The sequence below is a fragment of the Citrus clementina genome, unplaced genomic scaffold (genome assembly GCF_000493195.1).
Source record: "Citrus clementina cultivar Clemenules unplaced genomic scaffold, Citrus_clementina_v1.0 scaffold_3, whole genome shotgun sequence".
In the NCBI taxonomy this organism is placed as follows: Eukaryota; Viridiplantae; Streptophyta; class Magnoliopsida; order Sapindales; family Rutaceae; genus Citrus; species Citrus x clementina.
In genome coordinates this window covers 46234988-46260326 of record NW_006262339.1, presented here as the reverse complement: position 1 = coordinate 46260326, position 25339 = coordinate 46234988, and the positions used below count along the sequence as shown (strand labels likewise).

General features: G+C 33.9%; 3 protein-coding genes and 1 long non-coding RNA gene across 6 annotated transcripts; 1 reads left to right on the top strand and 3 right to left on the bottom strand.

Annotated features, from left to right (window-relative positions):
* Positions 1–7637: 7637 nt before the first annotated feature.
* Positions 7638–8629, bottom strand: LOC112100252. Its single transcript, XR_002906569.1, has 3 exons — positions 8532–8629; positions 7849–8325; positions 7638–7692 (listed from the first exon to the last, which is right to left on the bottom strand). It is a non-coding gene; the product is annotated as an uncharacterized LOC112100252 (long non-coding RNA).
* Positions 8630–13071: 4442 nt separating this feature from the next.
* Positions 13072–14854, bottom strand: LOC18049111. Its single transcript, XM_006444391.2, has one exon. The coding sequence runs from the start codon at positions 14443–14445 to the stop codon at positions 13288–13290; it is 1158 nt and encodes a 385-aa protein (XP_006444454.1). The 5' UTR covers positions 14446–14854; the 3' UTR covers positions 13072–13287.
* A 4348-nt stretch (positions 14855–19202) lies between these two features.
* On the top strand, positions 19203–21926 carry LOC18049110 (ribosomal protein S14, mitochondrial). Of its 3 annotated transcripts, none has more exons than XM_024189200.1 (3): positions 19203–19417; positions 19497–19826; positions 21259–21926. In XM_024189200.1, exons 1-2 carry the CDS (start codon positions 19356–19358, stop codon positions 19813–19815), a joined length of 381 nt encoding a protein of 126 aa, XP_024044968.1. In that variant the 5' UTR covers positions 19203–19355; the 3' UTR covers positions 19816–19826; positions 21259–21926. The 3 variants fall into 3 exon arrangements, with proteins under 3 accessions (XP_024044968.1, XP_024044969.1, XP_006444453.1); XM_024189201.1 differs by lacking the exon at positions 21259–21926 and adding an exon at positions 20097–20649; XM_006444390.2 differs by lacking the exon at positions 21259–21926 and having other exon boundaries at positions 19497–20023.
* Positions 21927–21973: 47 nt separating this feature from the next.
* On the bottom strand, positions 21974–22731 carry LOC18049109. The gene has a single exon (XM_006444389.2). It carries the CDS (start codon positions 22626–22628, stop codon positions 22059–22061), a length of 570 nt encoding a protein of 189 aa, XP_006444452.1. The 5' UTR covers positions 22629–22731; the 3' UTR covers positions 21974–22058.
* Positions 22732–25339: the final 2608 nt, after the last annotated feature.

The following is a 25339-nucleotide window of genomic DNA, read 5'->3' as shown; positions in this document are numbered from 1 at the left end:
AATAGAATAAATTTCATCCTATCTCTTATAAGATTAGATTCACATATTTTAATTTATTCTTTAAATATATGAAAATATTTATTTGACTGATGTGGACTTAAAAAATATTAAAATGTCACAAACCCTAACTAACTAATAATTTTATAGGATTAATAAAAATAATTTTATTTTGTCTCTTAAGATTTGACCTATTTCAAGTTAGATGACAACTATATTTGGAAGTATTTATTATTATTATTATTTAATTATTTTACTAATATTTATTATATGGATGAGCAAGAAAAGAACGCACGAGAGGACACATGGCCATCTCAAAAGATGCCAGGAATAGTACTCCAGTATTATTTAAATATATACAAATACATGTGTACATATATACACAAAACTCGGAAACTCGCAATGTCTTCTTTGATGTCGACGAAACCCTTCAGTTTTACTCAATTAAATTATGTTCACAATTGACATGTTCTTGATATTTACTGTTAAGTAAATAAAAGCACCAGGTCGACCATGCTACTATCTCCAGCCTGGCATAGATCACCTCAGCCGTGGGGTACGAGCAGAGCACGGGAGCATATACCGACCAGATGTTCATATCGAACCGATATACATTCCCCAGAAAAGCGGGAACATAATCTCACAGAATCGCGGCAGTTGTGCTTTTCCCAGAACCGTTGAAGGACACGCGAGATCCCACGTTTGCCACAATGTAACAGTCAGAGCCCCATGAGGGGCTGCCACTACCCGAAAAAGGAGGGGTGAGGGGTAAACGGAAATGTGGGATAGCGGCTATAAAAGAAGAGAAAGTCGACGAAGAAAAGGGGAGAAAAAAAACTGAGAGAGGGAAAACGTTGCCAAATTGCAACCAGGCCATTTCCTTACAAATTTCTAACAAACTTCTTGAATCCAAATTACATTGTTTTTCTGTAAACACCTTGTGCTAACTTAGGCATCGGAGGGTTTACGCCGGCAAAACCATCGGCGTCTCTGACCCATTTTTGTGAACGCAGGTCTAGTGAGAGAAAAGAGGGTGATTCCAGCCTTAGTGGTTCGAGCAAACAGTCGATAACATAAACGTTGGTGAAAGAATCTGGTCGGTCCAAGGGCGAGCAGATTTCAACATCAACATTTACTATTTTTTAGGTCTCCGTTTTCTGCGCATTATACATGATGCAACATTTCCAAAAAAAAAAACAATTATATTGAGTAAATATTCATTTAATTTTTATATTTTGATTTAAGTATTTTTTTTAGTTTTTTATTTTAAAAAAATATTTCAAAATACTCTTGTAATTAAATATATTATATTTTTATTCTTTTTTTTTTACAATAATATCTTTATAACAATATACATAGGGATATATTACTGAAAAAAATTATAATTTATCGGAAACTAAAAGCTCCTCATCATATCAATGGGTTATCCATAAAAAAACAAAAGCTCGCTGTTCTTGCTTTTATTTACTTAACAATCTCTATACAGCAAAATGAATAGCATAACAAGTCATGTTAACATATTAACTCATTCATGAATGAACAGCACTGTGATTTTGTGGATGTCATCTGATTTGATCGGTAACGTTTTCTAAATGAAAACAAGAAGTTTAAAGTTGGAATGCCGCTGGATGAGTGGAGAGAGAGTTAGAAGCGTAATGACTACTAATGAATGAAATCGAAAAGTCATCGCATGAGGAAGGAAAATAGCTATCTTAAACTGCATTCCAAAACGAAAATGGCATTGGATCCATCCAATAATGGAGTGTGTATGCCAAATTCCGTTGGGTTTTCACTTTTCACTTTCAGAATAAAATGATAATAATAATAAGGATAAATAACGTAAACGTTTAATGTTTTATTTTGCCATACAATTTTGGAATTTCTTACCCATAGGGTTATTTTAATTTGAAAATTTAAATAAATTAATTTTAAATAAATTAATTTTAAATAAATTAATATTAAATAGTAAAATTTTAATATTTATGTCAAAATTAAAGTTAGAATAAACTAACCACCCTTCTAACCCCTACTTTTTTTGTATTACAAGAACCACTGCAATGAATTGAAATTAAATAGACAGCTAACGAGGCAGAAAAGTAACGAGAGAGGGAGAGCAATTCTCGCCGTCAGAATCAGCGCTCAGTGTTGGCTTTTTGGGCGCAAAACGATGCAGAATATTGATTCATAATTGATTAATGCTGGCTGGGGACCTTCTCTTTCCCCTTCTCCAATCTCAATCTCAGCTGGAAAAGAATAAGAGGTCAGTATTTCTCAACATAACGTGGGGCCACTAAAGGAGTCCATCAAAGATTGCTCGAGGCTGGGTTTGATTTGAAGAAATAGAAAGGTGAGAGAACGAGATGACAAGAAAGTATCAAGAATTGAGAGAAATAGATAAGGCGAGTGGAAAGAAATTCTTTTTATTCAAACAATTATACCCCAAAAAAAATTTCTTTGTTTCTTATTTAAACAATTTTATTCTTTAGTGTTAGATTTTGGGGTCCGCCTATGTTACCACTGTGGTAAGGTACCACACTTTTTGTCCTTATTCTCCAAAGTCGTTGGATGCTTACTTGCTCAATCTAACGAATAAAATTAATTATTAGATAATTGATACAGCTACTTACAACCGTTGCAGCCGGTTACGTATTAATATAGCAGTTTTCGTTCTGATTGAATCACTTAAACCCTTAATTCAATCCGCCGAATCTGCAGATGCAATCTCTGTTTTCCGTTTTGATTGCCGCCAAATTTGCCGCTGCAAATACCTCCATCGTTTGGGAGTTCATTTGTGATTGATTATGGTGTTATCGTTGCCCTTCTTTTATTTTCTCGTTCCTCATTTAAGTCATTCGTTTTTCTCGATTTCTTATCAGTGGCTTTTGCCTTCTCTGTGGCTTTATTGTTCTCTCTCAATCTCGCTCTTCCTCGTTTGCCTTCGATTCCTTTGTTCTTCGCCTGTTCTTTCTCAATTAAACTCACTAATTCTTCCAAAATCTCGATGTCGCCTCTGCCTGTGTTTTGGTCAATTGGGTCAAGGCCCAAGCTAGAAAAGATGGGAAATTCGGGTTGCTGGGTGCAAGCTTACAGCAATGGCAACGTTTATGATGGTGAGTATAACAAAGGGAATGGCGACGTTTATGAGGGTGCAAGTTTACAGCAATGGCGACGTTTATGAGGGTGATTATAACAAAGGGAATTGTTATGGGAGTGGTGTGTATTATTGGTAGATATGAAGGTGACTAGGGTTGATGGCAAATATGATGGATATGGAGTCGAGACTTAGGACAAAGGGAGCCGATATAGGGGCCAATGTAGGCAAGGCCTTAGGCATGGATTTGGGGTTTATAGGTTTTATACCGTAGATGTTTATGCAGATGAGTGGTCTAATGGGCAGAGTCATGGATGTGGAGTTCATACTTGTGAGGATGGAAGTCGATTATGTTGGCAAATTTAAGTGGGGTTCAAGCATGGCATTGGCCATTACCATTTTAGGTAATTTTTCTTCCCCTGTGGACTTAATTTTATTAATTAATTGGGGTGTCTCGTGTTAATTTTTATTAAGTGTTTGTTACTGGATTGTGCTATTTGTTGTTAGAGTTAAGGACTGGTGACCTTTGTTTGTGCATTGGTTTCCATTGTTATTTTTTAGTTTTTACTTCAGTTTTGAGGGCATTGTTGATAGCACTAAATTGAATTAATGAAATGGTACTTGCATTAATGGGGAAAGATGAGGCACTTATCTGTTAGAATATGGTCAACAAGGATCATAGCGTGAGCCGTGTAGTTTTGATTTATGAAATCTATTCCTTGTATCATTTTTTATTTCATCACCAGGAGTTTACTAGAGATATTGATCATGTGATTGTATTTCACTTGTTTCAAATTAGTGTTCTTACATTAGTACTAAACTGTTACCCTTTAGTGGATTCGCTGACAACTGTTGGATGATAATGCAAGTGAGCTTAGGTTTGATTGTAATTTTATTAATCAGTGGATAAAGGTTATAGTGATCTTGAAGATGTCATTCATTAGGATAATTTGTGTTCATTTTGTTGGTCTAGATACCTTGCTTAATTTCATTAGATAGTAAGTTTAATGGTAGATTGTAGCAATTGTTTGTTCTGGTATTTTTTTAATGCATAAGCCTATAAATCTTTTCCTTCTCATATTGATGTTGAGTGTTAGAAAATGCATATATATAAAGGAGAAAACCGTCATTTTACATTTCAAGTCTTACTAACAACCCTTACTTTTATGTATTTAACCTTTTTGTGATTTAATTACATGTGTTTTATTTTAATTAAGTATTTTATCTATTTTAGGGGCATTATAGTCATTTCACAATAAAGGAGAAATCAGACGGCAAAACGGACATCACTTTTGAACTCATGACGATCAAAAACCTTAGGAGGAGCATAAAAGGAAAAATGACACTATTCACATGTACGGTACTATTCACGTGTACGGTACTGTATACGTTACTGTTCACGACACTGTTCACATAAACGGATGATGACGTGGCATTGACCGATGATGTGGCGTTGACTGATGAGGTGTCACGATCCTGTTGGACTAAAATTCTTATGTACTGTTGATGGTGACGTGGCAGTATATCAGTGGACGAAAAATCTCGCGTACGGTGCATGCATCACACAGGATTATTTTCAACCAAACCGCGTTACTGTTCATCCGGGTCAAACCGCGTTACTGTTCATCCGGGTCAAACCGCGTTACAGTTCATCCGGGTCAAACCGTGTTACTGTTCATCCGCGTGGTCAAACCGTGGACTGTTGATTGATGACGTAGCGCAATCCTGAGCGTCCAAACTGTTTTTAATCCGATGGCCATGATTTACTCCATGTATCTATAAAAAGGGGGTCTCTCCCCCCTAATTTGATATATCTGAATCCATTTTTGGGATCCATTTTATGTAATTCCTTCTCCATCTTGTATTTTCTTCGTATTTTAATAAATTCCTATTTTGCCCCTAGTTCAATTATGAGTGGCTAATTTTCTTTCAAGCTTGGGTTGAAGGTGAAGTTTCAACATGTGTCATGGGCTTAATTTGGTAAATTTATTTTCTCTTTCCCTCTAGTTTTTGTAGATGTTTTGACTTCTCGTCGACAAATAATACTAATCTTGTCTAGTACCGCCTTGGTTTCACCGGCCTTCTAGTACAAGGTTATTATTATTTGGCACGATAAGCCCTTAACACCATATTGATTAGAGCGTGGTTCATGAGGTGTGGATTCCCCCCTCATGATTTAATTGGCATTAATATGGATTATTTAGCCCATGATGCATGTTGATGCGGATCCGAATACCCAAGTACGTCATTTCAATAGAATTATCTTTAATTTATTCTCGCCATTGCAAGTCCAATTTTAGAATTTATTATCGCCATTTCAATTCCAATTTTAGGATAATTTAAATCACTTCCACCACAATTCCAACCACCCATTTACAAAATTAATTCTACATATAATTAAAATCCACCTCCTCGTGGGATCGACACTCGTCACCATTGATCTATACTACAATAGATTCGTGCGCTTGCGAGTACATTAAAATTTGCACAACAATTGACATCCAGTTTTCTTACTTAGAAATGGGGAAACATATGGTGGAGAATATTTGCGGAAAAAAAGCATGGATTTGATGTCTATCATTTTGCCAATGGGCATCGGAATGAAGGAGCCTGGCATGAGGGTATAAGACAAGGGCTTGGAATGTACACATTAAAAAATGGGGGTTATTGGCAAAATAGAGGGAGAGAACAGAGGCGACGGCAATAGCTTGTGTTTAAATAATATTTGCCTTTTCCATCTTCTTAAGAATTTTGTAAAGTTAGATGTAACGCAAGAGTTGGAGCGCTGGTAAAAGACTTTCGGCTCAGCCTTTGTTGTATGTGAACTCATTGGTTTTCACAACGAAATATGATCAATGCCGGCCTGTATCTTGGGGAGTTGATGGATTTAATCCAAAAGGATAATCAACCTATGCCTTTGAAGGAATTGATTTCATTCCTCTAAAATACGAGAACAAAACTTTAATTTCAATTGGAGCTAGTTTCTCATGAATGATTACCAATAGTGGAAATCAATTTTCATTGTGGCCCATTTAAATAATTATAGCCATGATGTTTAACACCAAAATTTTGAAGCAACAGACCCTGCAGTTAACACCACAAAACTAAAAGTCCATCAAAATCTGTTTAATAAAGAGATTCAAATTCAAAACTTTCCAAACCAAATATCCAAGCATCGAAATCCATTTAGACAATCCTGCCCCAGGAATTACTCCTATCACAAATAAATGAAAAGAAAAAAAGATAGATTGGCAACAAAATTAACTCAGTCTGCTCCCTCAGCGTCCAAATGGTACTTCTCACGGTCACAGCTCTAGTAATACTGGAAAGGAATATAGGACAGAATTTAGAATCATTTAAATTGAATACTCAAAAGTAAATAAGACAGACAATGAGAATCTTACTTCAAAGTGTAAGCACCTCCAGCTTTCACCTTGCCAAAGTCTTTGCAAGATTCCCACAACCTTCTTCTTCACAGCATACTACCAAGAGCAAGAAATATGTAAACATTTAATACATCCACAAGCAAAAGCGAACAGTCATTGAACCATGAGCATAAAAAGAAATGAAAAAAGATAAAGAGTATGAAAGAGGGGAATGCAGTACCTTCCCACATAATTCACAGAAGCACTTGCTGAGTGGACTGACCTCCATCTTCTTAAGCTGCTTACATAGATGAACTTTGGTTTCTCCTTATCGTTTATAGCTCCTGCTGCAGTTGAATCAAACTTTTATTACATTTCACAGAACCAGATGAACTTTGGACAGGTTCATATTCTGTAGCAATCATAATCCGATATCCCTGAGCTACAATCAACCACCGATTCAGCTGCCAATTCTCCAATTTTAAACTTGGATTTCTCCCTTGATCAAGCAAAACTTGATTCAAGCTCCCCATTTGACACTGCAGATTCTGATTCTAATTCTATTTCAATGTAAACTAACAAGAATAAATTTAAAACTGAAATTTTCGGTTGCATCGTGCCTGATTATCTTGTATCATTGCTTTATCCTGGCTTGTAATGTATAATAGGAGAACATATAATTTAGGAACATAAGAGCCTTCTTTCTAGTGGGCTAGGGATATAAATTAGTCTTAGTACCACTTGTAATTTTTACATTTTATCTATAAGAAGCAATTGTAATAAACTTGATTTGCAAATGCTGCATAACCTTCGGAAAACAATCTGGCAGTGCTCAGAATGTGGGAGATGAGTTCATATAAAATCGAATCAAGCAAGACACAGCAGCAAACCATACAAGATTTTTTTAAACAACAGCTAATATAAAAACTCTATGAAATTCATCAAGTAAGCAAATTCAAGAAGAATGCAACAATCTTACTTCGAAGAAGATTTCCACCATATTACACGGTAGAAGAGAATTAAAACAAAATTGTATTAAGCCAGATTCAAGAATAATAGGAGGATGTTAATAACATTGTCGTTTAAAAAGGTAATGGAGGATGTTAATAATATTGCCGGACATACAAGTTTTAATAGTAGTTGGATGATTGTACCTTCATATTGATTATACTTCTGGGAGACAACGACATGATATCATTCCTAGTAATCCCATAGAAGTTAGTTTGGAAAAGCATCTCCCTGCCACAGAAATACCATCATTTATGAAGTTTCTTTCAATACATCCACAGAATCGATCAACAAGTAAGAATTGTATGTATTTCAATCTCGAAATTATTGTTCATATTAATTAATGCACATAACTGTATTACTTTAACAATATCAAATTAATCTTACCCTTTTTTTAGATCATCATCCATGCAGAAGTTAATCAAACTTTCCTCTTCAATACCAAAAGGCCTAGGCATAAGAAATGGTCCAACCCGATAACGTCCTCTTTCAGGACATATTTTAATAAATGACAACTCTCGATTGACAAAAGAACAGCACTTTCGGTCACAAATAGTAATGGCTGGCAAATTGTTAATTGGTTCACAATGCTTCTGCCGTAGCATCGACTCCTACAAAATTTGTTCCTTAAATTCATTGGAAGTTGGTGCAATTAAAACGTAACTAAAAATTAATATAAAAGTTAAAGAAATTAAACAAGTAACTCGATGAAAATTAAACTTTTCATATCAGTGATCACCTCAATCTCCATTTTATTGTGCAAGTTTTCAACACATTGTCCAGACACGCATGACCCGGTTACAGTATCTTCCAAATGGACTAAATCCATATGTTGTGCTCCTGAGATTGTCAAGGATCCTAGCCCTGAATGTTCGTTAATTCCAGGAGTATGTATACACATCAAATCAGGAAGCAATTAAGGCTTCAAAAGATAAAACTTTCTAAGCATTTTAAAGACAAAATGGGATACTGTAAATGAATTAAGACTATTATGAATATAATCATAAAAACAGCTGAGAACAATATCATCATCCAAGAACAAAATCAGATGTCCTTTATAATATGTTTACTGCTAAATTCTTCTCATGGGTGTTTTCCTCTGCATGCCATGAGAAAGGCACTCTTTTTTACATGTTCCAAATGCATGCTTAATTTAAGAACACCTGCAAACAACCCTATCCTTGGCTCCTTGCTACTAATGGAGAGGGCAACACCTCACACACAAACAGTAAGATAGACTTCGAAGACACTACATGTTGAACAGGAAGAACTTGTCCAAACAGACTCATATGATGGGAACATTATGAAAAAAATATTGAGCCATAAGGTGACTACCTGGTAGAGCCTGACCTTCTCTTAATAGAACCCCACTGAGCAGTCCTACAATATAAAACAATCATGAACATCAACTCATGGCCCATAAAGAACATGGTCAACATGAAAATTTATTCATTTTATGCAACATATATATAGCCTATTTTACCAAGTATACAAAGCATTTCAAGGGGGTACATTCCCAAAGCGCATGAACATGCTTGCTTTTATAGCCAAGCAACTCATTTTTTTCCTCACCTACGTGCAGCCCATTCACAAAACTAAATTAACAATTCATAACCCCAATGTCATCCATACATAATTGGCCACCAGCAGATAACACAAAAAACAAAACAAAATAAAAATAATAACCAAGCAAGGTTAATTGAATCACTGATATGGTTACATTTAACCATTACAAAAAGAAAGAAATATGTACCTTCACAGTTGATTGCAAGATAATAGCCCAATCATTCTACAAAATCTTCTCCAAGGAATTATTTCCCTCTCGCTCGCTCCTTCAACGTAGTGCTTATTGCAATCAAATTAAACAAGCAGTACTTGTTACTAGTCTCGCCTTCACTTATTCTAACAAATAAACATGACCGACACTCTTAAGCAAATTACCATTGCCATATTGTTGCAAACAAAAATAAACATTTTTTTTTCTTTTTAATTACCTGCTGCCTCCGTTCCAGCGGCACAACAATAGATCAAGTGCACGTGAGAAATTGACTCTGTTCTAAGGCAAATTGATGTGTCTAATTGCTAAACTTCCACAACCATCCAATATCTTTTCCAGTTGGTTCCCGTTGTCATGTATCCGCCGTGAATTTTACTTGCATCGTTTCTGCCTTTATCGGGAGATACCAAAACTTTAAACTTCACAATAGCAATTTCTAGGGGAAATTTATCGTCATTTCTGGGGGTGAAAAAGAATTCAATTATCGGATTTTATGGGGGAGGGAACGATTTTGATGATCTTAATTCCTTCCTGGGGTGTGAAAAATCTTTTGATGAAGGCCTCTAGTGGACGCTTATTTAACATTTTTTTTCCTTTGTTTAATTATTAAATTATCTTTCAACAACCGGCAATAGGCCTTTACCCATTTTTCTTTTTCGACCGTTAGATTCATTCAGTTTACATCCAACGGCAGTTTAGGATGGAGACAAAAAGTGTGGTACCTTACCACAGTGGTAACATAGGCGGATCCTAGATTTTGCAATATTTAATAAATATAATTCAAAAAATAAACAATAAATATATTTTATATATTAAGTAAATAATTAATAAAAAATCATTTGAAATAATATACTTATATTATGATGTCGTTAACTACCGCATAGGGGCGGCTCAACTAATTTTGAGGCCTTAAGCGAATTGTTTTAATTAGGTCTTTTAAAAAATTTAAGGTTAAATATATCTATTAGTTTTATTAAAAAAAATTATTTATTTAAAATCAAATTTTCTAACTTTCTTAGGTGCAAAATTATTGATCAAATTTTTATATTCTAATTTTGCTAATATATTTTTCTCAATATAGCTAAATCATTTAACTTTTCTTTTGACTTAGTTGATCTTAAATAAGTTTTTATCAATTTTAATTTTGAAAAATTTCGTCAGTTACTAATTTTTCACTCTAATTCACATCATTTTTACTACTTTTGACAAACTTATCAAGAGCTCCTTTTTTAGATCAAACTAACTTTTTTATTCTTCTCTTTTTTTTCCAAGTTTTTTGTATCCTGATGCACATTTTCTATTAGACATTTTTTCTTTTTTGGTGAAAGAAGAGCAAACAAGCAAACAGTTATGCTAGATAATTAAAAGAAAACAACTATAATATTTTAAAAAAAAAACAACAACAATTGAATAACACAACTAATTAAAAAAAGAATAGGAAGAAAAAACCTCAATATTTGAAACTTTAACTTTAATGGATTGAATTTTTAAACATAAATGATCAATGGAAATAGTTGATATGGATAACAAGTTAACAAATGTGTGACTTTTATAGAGTTTTAAATGAAATACATTAAATAGAGATTTGGTAGGAATTTGATAATTTATTTGAGTAAAAATTATTATAGATTATAGAATAATAACAATAATTAATATAAATGAATAATTTAATAACTATAATGTTCGAGAAAAATTTGGGATCTTCATATATAGTAGGGTTCTAGGAAACTGCCTAAGTTCCCTAGTGGGGTGCTGCCGCACTATCTTATACTTGTGAACGACATGAAAATGATTAGAAATTTACTATCTCTACAATGGATTAATTTATTTGGCCAAAAAAGTTGATACTTTTTAGATTCTGGAAGTTAAGTTTTTCAAACATTGTTTACCTAATTTGAATGAAACACATCCATTTGTTGATATCAATGATGCTCCAATGAAGTTGTTCGTTGGTCAGCGAGTTCCAATGGCACTAACAGTGATATTTCACCTGTGGGTGACGGCAGCAGTGGCGGTGATGTTTTGAATAACTAATAAATTTATTTTCATTTTTCCAAATTAATTAAATTTATAAAATTATTTTATTAAGTTGTTTAAATCATTACCTTACTTTAATTAATATAAAAGTAATTATCTATAATATTAAATTAATAAAATAAAATTATAAACAATAATTATTTGATAACATTAAATAAGTTAATAAAAGTTCGAATGGGTAATTTTGAAAGTTTTAGTTTTCGATAAAAGAGAAATTTGAGTTATTTATGGTTTTAAATAGAAGAGGAATTTAAATTATTTACTCTTAGATATGTAATCCAAATTCTATGACCAAAAAGTTAATTCTTCACTTTTAAAATCTCCTCTCTAACCTCCTTTCTCTCGTACTGTGGAACAGCCCACAAACACATCTTCCTTCTCTTGTATGGTGTTCGTGTGATATGAAATATATTTATGTTTCTCAGGAAAGGAATTTAAATTTCTTTTCTTTTCCCACCCTTCTCATGTCAACCAAACATGCCCTTCGATGATCTTTCAAGTCTCATAATATGAGCCAGCCAGGGAGCAGTGTCATACTGTCATGACAGTTTAACAAAACCAATTACAATTTACATGCTTAAATTCTTAGCCCTTGGGTCTCCTTAACTACAACCATCAGAAATCATTTTTTTTTTCTCTAAAAAGTCGTAGAAATTAATTAACTATTGTTTTTTGTTTATGACTATAAGACCCGATTTAATATTAAAGTGCTATAAAAAAAATTACAAATTATAAAATAAAAACTAATAATGTGTCATAAATATAACGTTTAAATTATAATTTTTTAAACTAATATTTATTAAAAATTTTAAAATGTTAAATTACAGACGCCAATCCTAATACTAAATAAAATGCATCTACTCATGCCCGAAAAGGTCACATACGAAGGCTTTCGTGGGTGGGTCAGATCTATACCTAACAGGACACAGGTCGCCCATGTGGTGGGTCTAATCAGGTTCACACTTCACAGTCCCACACCAATATCATCAAAACTCGGATGTGGGTAACACTCGGGCTCTCGTACAGGTGACCTAACAACAACGCAACACACCCTATCCATGCCATATGTGGGTCAGCTAATATCAGGCAACAAACAGTTGTTGTACTTGTACTCTTCCGGAGAGATTCCAGTAATCCCATAAACGAAAACTATTTGGATCATAATTTGCATTCACATCTCTTCATTAAACCAACCTTCCAGCTAACAAGACCAGTGGGAGCGACTAATTTGAAAGGCCGCCAATGATTGTATATTCTCACGCATGACTGTTGGTCATGATCCATGAAAAAATCTAAAACCCCCAGAGACGCAACTACTATGTTGCAGTAATCATACAAACAGCGCTCCGAATTATCCAAAACTAATGCCAGGGGTAACAGTGGGAACAAATCATTGCTCGGCAGCCATAAAACGATTGTCACTGAGATCGTCATATCATATTCACTTTTCAAGTATCATGAGTTAAATAACATATACTGGGCAGTGGTCACCAGATTTAAAAAAAGAAAAAGAAAAAATGATGGAACTCATAGGCAAAGGAGCTGACGCTGATTCGCAATTCGCAGTGTTATATTAAGCGAGTTAACGATATCTGTACAAACACAAAGCATGGATGAATTAACTGGCAATTTAATAGCAGTAATTAACAAAGCGAGTCCCCGAAAATATCATACGCAGTATATAGGAATTATCTAATTTCTATGCCCGATGTTTATCAAATAGCCTATGCATCGAGCTCTTGAAAATCATCGGCTGAAGAAGCAAAAATTCAAACACAGAGTCACTACTTACAATCTACCGTGCAAAACCATTGAGCCACATTAATTATAATTAGGTTAATAGTTAATACAACAGAGATACAGCACGGAATTATCTCATAAATATATGTAATTAATCATCACTCCAAAAGGCTAATTCTGTACAAGAAAAAAAAAATAACGATAATACGCCGTACGTCAATCCTTCACGGCTAATCAGCGATAGGCTTCAGCTCCTGGCAACAGGCGATAGGCTACCTAGAAGATAGCGGATTAAAAGTCTTGGCGAGTCCATTAAGCGCACCGTATCCTTTAGAACTGAAGCCTAAGCAACCAAACAGCCCCTGCCTATACGGCAAATAAGTCCTCTTCTTCATCTCCTCTGCTTGGGCTCTGTTCGCCGTGTAATGCAACTCGTGAGCGGACGGTGGGACTCTCCGTTTCGATATGCCGTTAGCCGGTTTTCCTTTAACCGTCTTTTTCACCGACGCTTGCTCGTTTCGCTTCTGCTTCTGCTTTGGCTTCTCCTGCGTTTCGTTGCCTTCTTTAGAGAAAGTCAAAGGGGGCGACGCGGCGGGCTTCTTTTCCTTTTCTTTTGAAGGAGAGAAAGAGATCGAAGACCAAAACTTTTCCTTCCCATTTCCTCTCCCTTCGCTTTTGCTTCTGTACAAAAGGTCTTTTAAAAATATCCACTTCTTCGAGTTCCTTCCAGAAGATGAGGACCTCGAAGAAGAAGCAGAACAAGACGGCGTCGTTTCACTCTCGCTTGAAACAGTTCCGCCCTCTTTACTCTCCACGTAATGTTTCAAGTCTAGAATACTTTCACTAACCTCACTCCCGGACCCGGTGTTGATATCCTCTACGTGCCACTCAAACTCGCCGTTTCTTAACGGAGACAGAGATCTGGCTTTCCTGTGAAGAGATCTACTCCGTAGCCTCAGATCTCTTCCTCGTTTAACCGTTTCTTCGCCGTCTTCTTTCTCAGCGACGTCGTCTTCTTCACCGTCCAGATCTATAAGAGGAGCCAAAACCTGAGGCCTTTGCAAGTGGGAGGAAAGCTTCATAGGCCTAATCTGCCCGTTCAAGAACAACTCATCAGCCGAGCTCATTGATCCAACGGCTACCGAACCATTACTCGAGAGACGAGACGAGAACTCAAACTCGAAGTCAGATTGAGTCGATAAGAACGAAGACTCTGATGGATGACACGTGGCGGACGAAGATAAGACATAATGCATGGGGCTCGCTGGCGCACTGAAAAAGTAACCACCGGCAGCGGGGGGCCCACGGCCGGGACTGGAAGGCGCGCTAACGTAAGGCGTGGAGCACGTAGAATCCAAGTCTTCACTGAGACGGGGCGTTTCAGTGACATCCGGTTCAACATTGTTAGGGTTTTGGAGGAGAAGAACCATTATGGGAGAGAGAAAGAAGGCAAACGGCTGGGTTAATTTGTTGGGACTCTCACTCTGAGAGAGAGCTGAGCAGAGCTAATTGGCTTGTGCGACAAGCAATAATATTTGTGCAGAGAGAGCACTCCGAGCGAGGAGAATGCATGTGCTTATGATCAGTTAAGAGTTAAATCTCTCTCTCTCTCTCTAGCTCGGGCAGTTATGTTATAATGTTGTAGTTATGTTTTGTTCTGTTGTATGAATTTTTAGAAAAATGGTTGTTTTATAACGTCAATTACTTTTGTCTTGTTTTAAGGCTTTAACAGTGGAGTGACTACTTTATCCGTCGCGAATCTCTCTCGGATTCTTTTTCATTTACCATAATGCCCTGTCCATCTCCATCACATGCTTCGATGCTTGTGGCCTGGCTGATGCCCACTTGTACTTTTGCTGACTAATAAGTAAATAACATTAACCTTTCAAGTCTGCGAATGTAAGATATTTATTGTAATTTATAATTATATTTTTTAGTGTAAAATAAATAATAGAATAGTCAGTAAATAAATTTTTTATTGTAAATTATATATTAGATGCAATCTAAGAGAACCCTTTTTTAATATATATATATATCGCGATGATGACATTGATATGTATGCATAATATAACATATCTTTGTACCACGCATAGAGGGAAATTTACCCATTGAACGAACAGACATAGTGCAGACACTATTCCATAGTGAAAACAAAAGGTTTTATATTCAAGTTCAAAGGTTCCCTATTATTTGGGGTCGGAAAAAAATAGTATAGATTTCTTGTCACAAAATATGTGTTGTATATATATTAAGGTTCGTAGAGTAAATTATTTTGTGATGTTAATCACTATCGTTCAGTCATGATTTTTTTCGAGTATTTAAGAGAAGAAAATGAAAAATAAGTGTAAACTTGCATGGTTTGTTAACTTTTTAGTGATAATAAAAGACGAGCGTAAAGTTAGTTATATACAGTTTGATTCTAAAATTATTGTAAACTCGCATGGTTGCATTTGTGAGAATTTAGTAGTGTAGTTTGGAATTAATGAAATATTATAATTTGCAAGTAATGCTTTATTAGGAGTCATTTTCATCCAATCAAAACACATAAATTATAAATTTATAGTAAATCATATTAATTGTATAAGATTTTACACTTGTCATGCTATTGATACAATAAGTTAAATTTTTTGAAGTTAACGTATCTCTATGGGGTAACTAGTTCAAACTAAGGCATATTATTATCATTTAATATAACATTATAGGATTATGTGATACACTTGCAAAGTTAAGGCATCGATATAAAATTGATCATTTGGATGAAATTTAATTAGACTTAATAATTAATTATTACATGATCCTATAAAATAATGTCATATCATTTGATATTTCAATTATGATACAAATTTTGTGAACTTATTATTGTGAGTTATTTTCAACTAGAAAATATCATTTGAAATTAAGCAATAGGTAATTATTTTTTTTGTGAACCTTCACCAAAAAACTTAATGAAGAACATCACTAAAAAACTCTTTAAATAAGATTTTATTATTTATTTGAAGAGCTACATCAACATTTAAGGCTCCAAAAGACACTCTAATTAAGATTCTTCAAATAAGAAATGATCATCTCTCTTCAAATTTGAAAAGTTACTTTCTCCCTATTTAATTTATATTTTATTATTTTTTATTGAAAAAAAAAAGAAAAATGTGTTTTAATCACTATTGACTTTTCCTTTAAAAAAATAGTTATTTAATTAAAATAATATTAACTCATTTCTATTTGAAAAGTCTTTTGTAGAACAATATCTTTTTCACTCATCTATTTGTCACATAGGTAAGTAAATGAATATTTGAATAGTAAAATTTATAGTCTTTTAGAAATACTCTAATTTTCCAACAAAAAAAAAACTAGCTATTGCTTAATTAAACACTAATTTTATTAGACTAATGCCAAGTTACATGGGAATCCATCTTATTAATTAATGATCCTGATCTTTTATTAGTTTTCTTTCGACTCCCTTATTCTCATGGCTTTGGAAATGGCAAAGTCGATATTTTCGCGCTGAAAAAAATAACGGGGAATATAGAAAGGAAGTAAAAAAAGAAAAAAAAAAGTGAGGGCACTTGGACCAAAAAAGGCAGGAATACAGACTACATGGATCGTCGTCCGGTCCGGACCATTGCATGTGATGTCAGCAGTGACCTGACTCATCAGTGATTCAGAGAAAAAGTGGCGGCACGTGCCTGGCATCAGCTTCCCATGATACCTTATGGATTTTATATCTATACTTGCAACCTTCATTGATGCAATAGATTTTATTATAACATCAAGGGGCTGTTTGGAATTGGAGCCGTGGCAGCAATCCCAAATGCATTTTCCAAAGAAAAAGGGAAAAGGGTTGAGGAAGGGAGTAGGATTAGCTGGGCTGTGGCAGCCCAGTTCTCCCAAACTGGCCCAAAGCCCAACTTGCTCAAAGTGGATGCTTGACTGTGTATGTTGGAATATTGACTAAGCTCATCTGCTTTGGGCGTGGACACTGAGCCTCACGCTTAAGCTCACTGGGTCCAAAGTACAGAAGTTAGTTACATTCTGAAATTTTAATGCCCATCTCTTCTCCAATTTTCCCAAGTTCGCACTTTTTGTGCTCCTCCGACACAATCTCAAAAGTGGCATAGCTTACGTTACATACTTACATTAGCCGTATGTTACAGCTAAAAATTTTTAAACCCTTAAAAAAGATAATAATTATTGAAAAGATTAATAATTTTTATAGTTTTACTTTACACCCCCAAGCTGCAGCCAGGTAATAGAACCGTTAGTCTTTTTTTTTTTTTTTAAGTTCTCCATTTATATTTATAGCAAATTTAGTACTAAATTACTCAACTTTTTTTTTATTTTATTTAATTGAATCTCTAACTTATTTAATCTTATATCTATTGAGTATTTATTGATTATATTAATGGTCTCTTATTTTAATATATCATGATAATCAATATTGAAGCCTTTTATGAATTGTTTAATTTTATTAAATTCTTTACTTAGTTGATCTCTTAACTTAGTAATTTATTTTATATTTCCTTCATTGAAATTATTAATTTCTAATATTTTGTTTACCATTTCTATATCATTTATAGATTAATTTGAGCTTTCTAATTTATTTAATAAATACAGTGACATTTAATTTAATTGATTATTTCTTCACATGTTTGAATCATTGATCAGATCAAATGGTTCAAAATCTTTCGTTAAAAGTTTTGGTAATTTATTCAATGTAACATCTTTTTAATAATTCATTAGATTTATAATATATATATATATATCACATATAATATCTCTTATAATTCAAGATACTAAATTTAAATTAAAAAATCTATGTGACATCACTGATAGTATGTATTTCGGATGAAAAATAGATTGAATGTGCATGTGTGTCCATGTGTTTGTTAGAAGAAAAACCTAGTCTATGTCTTAAGAGAGAAAATAAATTATAAATGTAGGTACAAAAATTTATTCAGAATTTGTGATTTTTATAAATATATAATAATAATTTAAATCTTTATAAAAATATAGTAAAAACTTTATAAAGTTTTAAAAATAGTTATAGAAGAGATGGATGAGAAAACCATTAATTATAAAAAAATTAATGAGGACTTATTTGAAAAAATAAGTAAATATATGATTAGAAATGAAATTTTCTATAAATAACAATTATACATGTACTTCGTTTTAGGTTAAAATTATTTTTATCCATTAGATTTAAGAAATATCAAAATCAATGATCTATATTTATTGATTGTTTGTTACATTATTTGTAAGGTAAGCTTTGCCCTCAAAAGTTATAGTTTCATTCTCAAACCAGAGGATGTGTTTCTTCTTCGTATTTCCCTCAACGTGCATACGCAGCAGAATCCATCTCCATCCCATTGTGTGCTCTTCAAAAACAATCTAAAGTTGTAGATACCGCGTAAAAAATCATTTTTAGATGCTTGTGAGTCATCGTGATCAGGATTGCCTTCCCGATGCAAAAACCGAAAATTAAAAACAGACAGACAGACAGAATCACCCCGCTAACATTCTCCTTTTGAACGTTATTTTCTAAAATATCCTTAGTTTAATTTACAAAATACAAACACATATATTAAAAATAACCATCTTCCCATAAAATTTTTTTATCCTAAAAATTATATATTTTTAAAGTTTTATTTGTAAATTACATACAACTTTTAAAATCTTATATTATTATTTTTTGTTATATAGTGTTTATTTTCATCACTTTATACTCCTATAATTTTTTAAAAATATATTTTAATTAAAATTAAAATATAAATATAAATTATGAAATAGGACGGGTGTAAAATTTTTGTTAAAAGAACAATTTATTTAAATAGTGAACTGAATTTCTATTTAAAAATAAGAAATCAATTAAATTGTAGTTGATTATTTAGGTAATTTCAGTCAAAAGACCTAGTCCAGGGTAAAATATGTTTCAAAGGAAATGGCTGCAAGCCCATATATTCATTGTGGCCTAAAGTCAGTATAGGCCCAATATTATATAAAAAAGATAAATATGAATTTAATTAATTAATTAAAAATATGTTTACACTTACGAAACGTCCTCTATTTAAATGATAAGATTAATTTTATAAAATAATAAATAATGTATAATGATAAGATTAAAAAAAAAAAGAATTATGTTTAAAATTTAATTTTAATCAAAATAAGAACGGTGTTAGGGGCTTTACTCATTTACTACTTGGGCTCCCGTAATTTAGCCCAATACTCAGGATCGTCTCTTCCATCTGCGATCGCGAGAGCAATCAGTTAAACTGAAACTAGGTTAGATTAAGTTCTCAGAAAACTTAAAACCCGTGTTCCTCTGTCTGCCTGTCTTTCTGTCTCCATGGCTCTTGCTTTCTCCCGTGAAAAGATCTTAAGTGCAACTTCTCAGTGCATGAACTTCTGGTAAAACTCACTGCATGTCATTTATTTGTTTCGGTTAATTTTTACTTATTGGCTGTTTCTCTTATTCGTTTCAATTCAGGCGGAAAATGAGTACGGTGTCGGAGAAGCGAAACATAGAAGATCACAAACGCAGATTGCTGGCTACTAAATTCGAATTGAAGCGAAAGCTTTACAAATCCCTTTACAGAGATGTCAATCTTCCCACCGAGGTGCGTGAGAAATACCTCTGTAAGTTAGCCCGTTTGCCGAGAAACAGTTCCTTTACACGCCTAAGAAACCGATGTATTTTCACTGGTCGATCTCGCGCCGTGTACGAGAAATTCAGAATGTCTCGAATCGTTTTTCGCAGTTTGGCAAATCAAGGCATGTTGATGGGCGTCAAGAAAGCTTCTTGGTAGCCTGAGCTTTGGTAGGTATTTTACTGGAAAATATCCAATGAAATAATTGGGGTCTGGCCTGCGTATGTTTATTCGGGGCGTTTTGTAAGTTTTCATACTTTGTGAAATTATTATTTATTTTGGCCCTGTTAATCATTTTTTTTTGCTTAAATTGATATGAATATGCCATACACAGTTCAGTGAAATTGGGAGACTTGATAATTTTGAAGATGTGTGTTATTGTATTGATGCTTGGTTGATATTTGATAATTGATATGGTTTTAATATGTTTTGGTTGCAAGAAATGGGAGGAGAGGCGAGGAATGGAAAGGAGAGGAGGGGAGCGAAAATGAGAGAGAAAGAGGGTCAATCTCAATTTGTTTAGTTTGACATGAAATTATCCATTCTTCCCTTACGTCTTTCCCCTTTCCTCCTTTCCTCTCCTCTCATTTCCTTTCGTGGGTAAGGGAAGCTGATGGTATTTGAGAAATGTAATTGTTACCATGTGTTTAGCAATTTTTGATTATGTGAGAAGTGAAGACATGATATTATGATGACTACGGGAAGTGAAGACATGATAATTGTTACCATGTGTTACCATCTTAGTTTGGAAATTAAGATTAGTGAAACAAAATGATGAATGGAGTGATTTATTTTGTTTGGGCTTCCGTTCGTATGTTTAAATATTCGGAATAGTCAATTTTACACTTTCAGATTACTGGAAGGATATTGCGCTTAATATTGAAACAATGAAAATTTTAGAAATCTGTTACACCTCCTCTTATTGCCTTTCGATAGCTAGGATGCTTTCTTTTTACAATCATCTCTATCCAAAATAATCTGCACTATCTGTCTTGATTAGCCTCGCTCAACTAAGAGCCGACTCTATCAATGGAGCTTCTTTCAAGTTAACAATATGGCATTCAAATTTCAGTTCGTATATTGGCTGTGGCATAGTGGTTGGAAGCATATCTTAATACATGTCAGAATGGAAGTTGATCTACAACTTTTCACCGTCTAGATGGTTCTAGATCATTTTTACAATTATAAGGTAGTTTGTTTTATGGAGGAACAAATTCTTAGATGCAAGGTGGGACACCTGCTAGTTATATCTGCATTGCTCATGCTGCTGCTTTTCGCTTTTCTAATTGGGGGTGGCTGGATTGCATCTGTGTTGGTTTCTGACATTAACTGTTTTATCCCTATTGTACACATAAAGCTCCTGTGTTTATTAAGTAGTGATCAGTGAGTATACATAAAGCTTTTGTGTTTATTAAGTAGTGATCAGTGAGTATAATAACTCGTAAATCCCTGCCAGCATGCTGCCTCCTCATAATCTGTTTAGTAGTTAAGAGGGTGGTTAATTTTTCAGTGGCCAGCTTCAGTTAAGGCCTGAAAATCCTTTTGACATGCTCATTTGAATCCAAGCTGATTTTCTGTTTTCTTCTTTCCTCATGTGTGAAGATTTTGCCATACCTTGTTTACTTCATTTGGAGACACAAGCCTGTCCCAGGATGAAGAGACCGAGTAAAGTGATGATTTTTTTTTTTTTTTCATTTAGGCTGAAATGAGCAATTATACCAGTCTTCAGTATCACTAGAAGAGGAAATATATATTGTCTGTATTCTAATTTTATAATTCAGTCCCATTTTGGCCAGATTTCCAGCTTAATTAGTAGTCAAAAAGTCTTCGCGACACGAACATGAATGTTGGACGATAGGCTAATTGCAATTTCACCAAGGATATTATATGAAACTGTTCTACTTGATATTTCTGCTAATTATCACCTGCGCGTGGACTCTTTTGCCCGTTCACTAGTTAAACGCTCGCTGAATTTATTATTGCTGTAATCCAGTCTTTCGTAAAGGCTAGAGCCCTCCCATTTTTTTATTTTATAGAGAGCGGAGCACTCTCTTGTGCCATTATCCGGATGTTCTTGAAATTGTAATATATACCATGGGATGCCATATGTATTCCTTTAAATCTAGCGCTGTTACAAGGGTTTTTTTTGAATATTTGGCAAGAAAATTTTAGTAACAAGCACTTTCTGAGGAACAATGCAAAGTGTCTGCGAATACAACTCTGTGTATTATATATTGTTTATTTATAAAATTTGTAAACACTAGGACTCGTTATTCTACATACAAAAAGCCGCAATAAAAGTGTGGAATCAAGAAGATCACCGAAAGCAAAATTTTTTTTTTTAAAAAAAAAAGATGAAAATGTAAGAAACGGATCATCTACTTTTTTAAAAAAAAAAAAAATTATGAATTAGTTAGCCTCTCATTGTACTCCAAATATGAAATCTGTCTCTGCATCTTTATTTGCTGATAGAAGTTAACTATGAACTCCTCAGCTCTCAAATCAATCCCTTCTTCCTCCGGTAGGATAATCTCTTCATTAGCTTCATACCCGTATGCGTATCGTGCTCGTTCTTCATTATCTTTCAAGAAACTCTTCTTTCCACTCCCAGAATTATCATAATCATATCCATAAACTCCATCCTCAGTATCACCGTCGTCGTCAAAATCATAATCAAAATCAACTTGCTGGGTAGGGGTAATGCAAGGGATCAGCAGGTAGCGCATGGAAGCTGGACGATGCATCTTGACCTTGAAAATGGGTGTCTTGTCAAAGGAAAGCTCCCGCTCTCCATAATGTAGTCGATCCCGCCGAGTTGAGGTTGCGTGGCCTAACCTTTTTACAAATTTAGGCACCACTCGTAGCTCCATCATCAGACGTCTCTTAAACACCCCGCCTTTTCTTGCCCACAGCAACGCTAGACGTAGCAAGTTCCACGCTCTCTGTGTTACATCATTGGTTTTCTTCGGCATTTTCTTTTCTTCTAGTTTTTTTTTACACCCTCCTGCGAACTTATGATTATGACAACAAAACAGCAGAAAGGAGCTAGAAAAGTTTGAGTTTGTTAATTAGATTTTCAGGTGATGAGCGATGGTGGAGAGAGTGGTGATATACTATATATACAACTAGAAAAAAATGATACGCGGAGAGGAGTGGGCAGCGCGGCCACGTGGCTAACACGGCTGTACGCGTGAAATCGCGTCATAGCCCTTTTTCTTCCAATTCTACCCCGGCCTTTGCATTTGTTAGCTTTCCCATTTGTATTGAGGCAAAGCAACATTAGCGTTTTTGCCTCTACTACTTTTCGTTCAACGAAATCAGATCATTAAAAAAAATATTTATATATTTTGGCTTTATTTGAGGACAACTTTTAAAATATATAAGAAATATTGTGACAACCATAAAATAAATAAATAATGTTATGATATGTATATATTTATTTTGAAAAATTATCATGCAAGTAGTAGTTATATTAAATTTAACTACACTTGTCACATATATTAGTTGATTATATTGTCTCTAATGTATTCTAGAATTACTCCTATTTGGGAGTTGCAATGAAGCTTGCTTTTATATTTCAGAACAATCTTTTTATTTTTTTAATGTCAATATTTCCCTTTAGACGATTTCAATCAAGCTAAATTTTTCTAAATTGATGCTCAGCTACTTTAATTAATAAAATTTAAGTTATTGAGTTTAAATAATTAATCTAATGTTTCGCTTATATCAATATGAGTGACGAAGAAATTCAAAAGAAAAAAAATTAATAATAAATATTATTGATCAATGATTATATGACGAGATGTGCAAATTCAAAACTTTTAAATTTAACCTTTGTTGTTGCTTGCAAGAAAAGAAAATTAGGATACATAGCGCAAAATTAGGTAAAGGATTGGATTTTTTTTTTCTTGATATTTTCCTCGTGTTCTTGATGATTAATTCATATTTTTACAAACATGTTAGGATGTGTAAGCAGTTTTGGAAGGCCAATTTGGTCATGTGATAAATATGAGATCAGAAGCGAAAGAAAGGACCCACGTACATAAAGTAGTAACACTTTTAGTTGGGTTTAGGTTTCAAATTAAGAAAGATATAAATAATATGAACATCCACGTTCTAGAGTCAAGACTTTCGCACAAGTAAACGTTGCTTATTAATGTCAATAGGTAAAAATTCAAAATAAAGTAAACTAATTAGAGAATCGTAAGCTCAAAAGATGGAGCGATGTTTCTCTGTTAGTTCTTTGAATGGAACTTTCAGTTGTGGCTATGATTTTTTAAATATCTACTGATCAAACCGCGTCCGGTCTCTGGAGCTGTGCTAATCATTGATTTTCGTATTTTTCATTTTTTTAATTTTAAATTACAGCGTCAGAATCTTCTTATAAACTGCTTAATTACAAATTTACAATGGTCATATATATTCCTTTTCAAAAGAAATAAAAAATATGACTTAACAACAAGACTTTGAAGGATAAAAAAAAGGGAACCTCAATATCGTTTATAAACTGATTTAGGATGTGTTTGGGGCAGCTGCGCTGTGTTCTTCACCCTATATTTTAGAGAATATTCTCTTAGAATATGGCATGGGAAGCAATTGCCCCAAACGCATGCTTAATTAATTATGATATGATATATTTTGTATCTAAAGATATTAGAAGAATTTTTGGAGTCTCGAACTCATCCTCCGACCGATGGCCTCAGTGCGGAATTTTCTTTTTTTTTTTCTTTTCTTTTGTGGACATTCAGTAATAGAATCCTTTGATAATTATTATTAATAATAAACTTGGCGTCCTGATACCTAACCATAGAAAATTGATAGAAATAATTTTAGAGAAACCGCGGGCAACTAGTGTTGAAATTTTTGAAGTTTCTTAGTAAACGGCTAGTTTTTTCTTTTTTGTACAATGTCCAGACAAACTTACACTGGGATCAGAATCAGTGAGTTGTAGCGAACTGGATATTGCGATTGCATGCAGATGGGTCAAAGTTCTAGTGGGTCCCATGATAGCTAATCTTCACCAAACTGGGGTAACTTGTAAAATAATCGGTGCCACCTGTCTCTATTTTGTTGCCACCACAATACAACTTGTCACCTAATTCATGCCAGAATTATTTATGATGGGTAAACGAAGTGACAGAAGAAAACAAGCAACAGGAAACCAGTGCAGCAACCAGTTGGCAGCCGTTTTCTTGTAATGATTGGTCATAGTTTTCAACCTATATAACTATAACAGCTATTGAATTGAGTTACAAGACTACAATTACCCCTGAAAAGACAAATAAACGAGAAGAAAAAACAAATAAAGTTTCCAGAAGCTTCCAAATCATAATAATAAAAATGTAAAACGACAGATAAAACTATATGAGTATACTACCTTATTTTATAAAGTTTTTGTAGTAGACACTTATAATATTTCCTAAGTAATTGGCCTTAATAGAGAATGGATTTAAGGCATTTTTAACAACATTTAGGGGCATTTGTAAAATTTCACCGGTAGGTATTTTTCCTTATAATATATGCCCGTAGGCAATTTATGTAAAGTATGCCTATTAGTGCGTTCCATAAAACGTATGGTAGTGTATAAGTTTATTTTGTAGAATGTGTGTTTATCTGTAAATACATTTCATAAATGTTTATTGGTCGGCAAGATTATCCCATAGAACATATATTTGTCCGTAGA

Bases quoted from the DNA above. Each gene is read 5' to 3' on its own strand.
- LOC18049111 (XM_006444391.2), bottom strand. From the start codon at position 14,445: ATGGTTCTTCTCCTCCAAAACCCTAACAATGTTGAACCGGATGTCACT.
- LOC18049110 (XM_024189200.1), top strand. From the start codon at position 19,356: ATGGCTCTTGCTTTCTCCCGTGAAAAGATCTTAAGTGCAACTTCTCAG. The intron at 19,418-19,496 runs GTAAAACTCACT...GTTTCAATTCAG, and splicing joins TCTCAGTGCATGAACTTCTG to GCGGAAAATGAGTACGGTGT.
- LOC18049109 (XM_006444389.2), bottom strand. From the start codon at position 22,628: ATGCCGAAGAAAACCAATGATGTAACACAGAGAGCGTGGAACTTGCTA.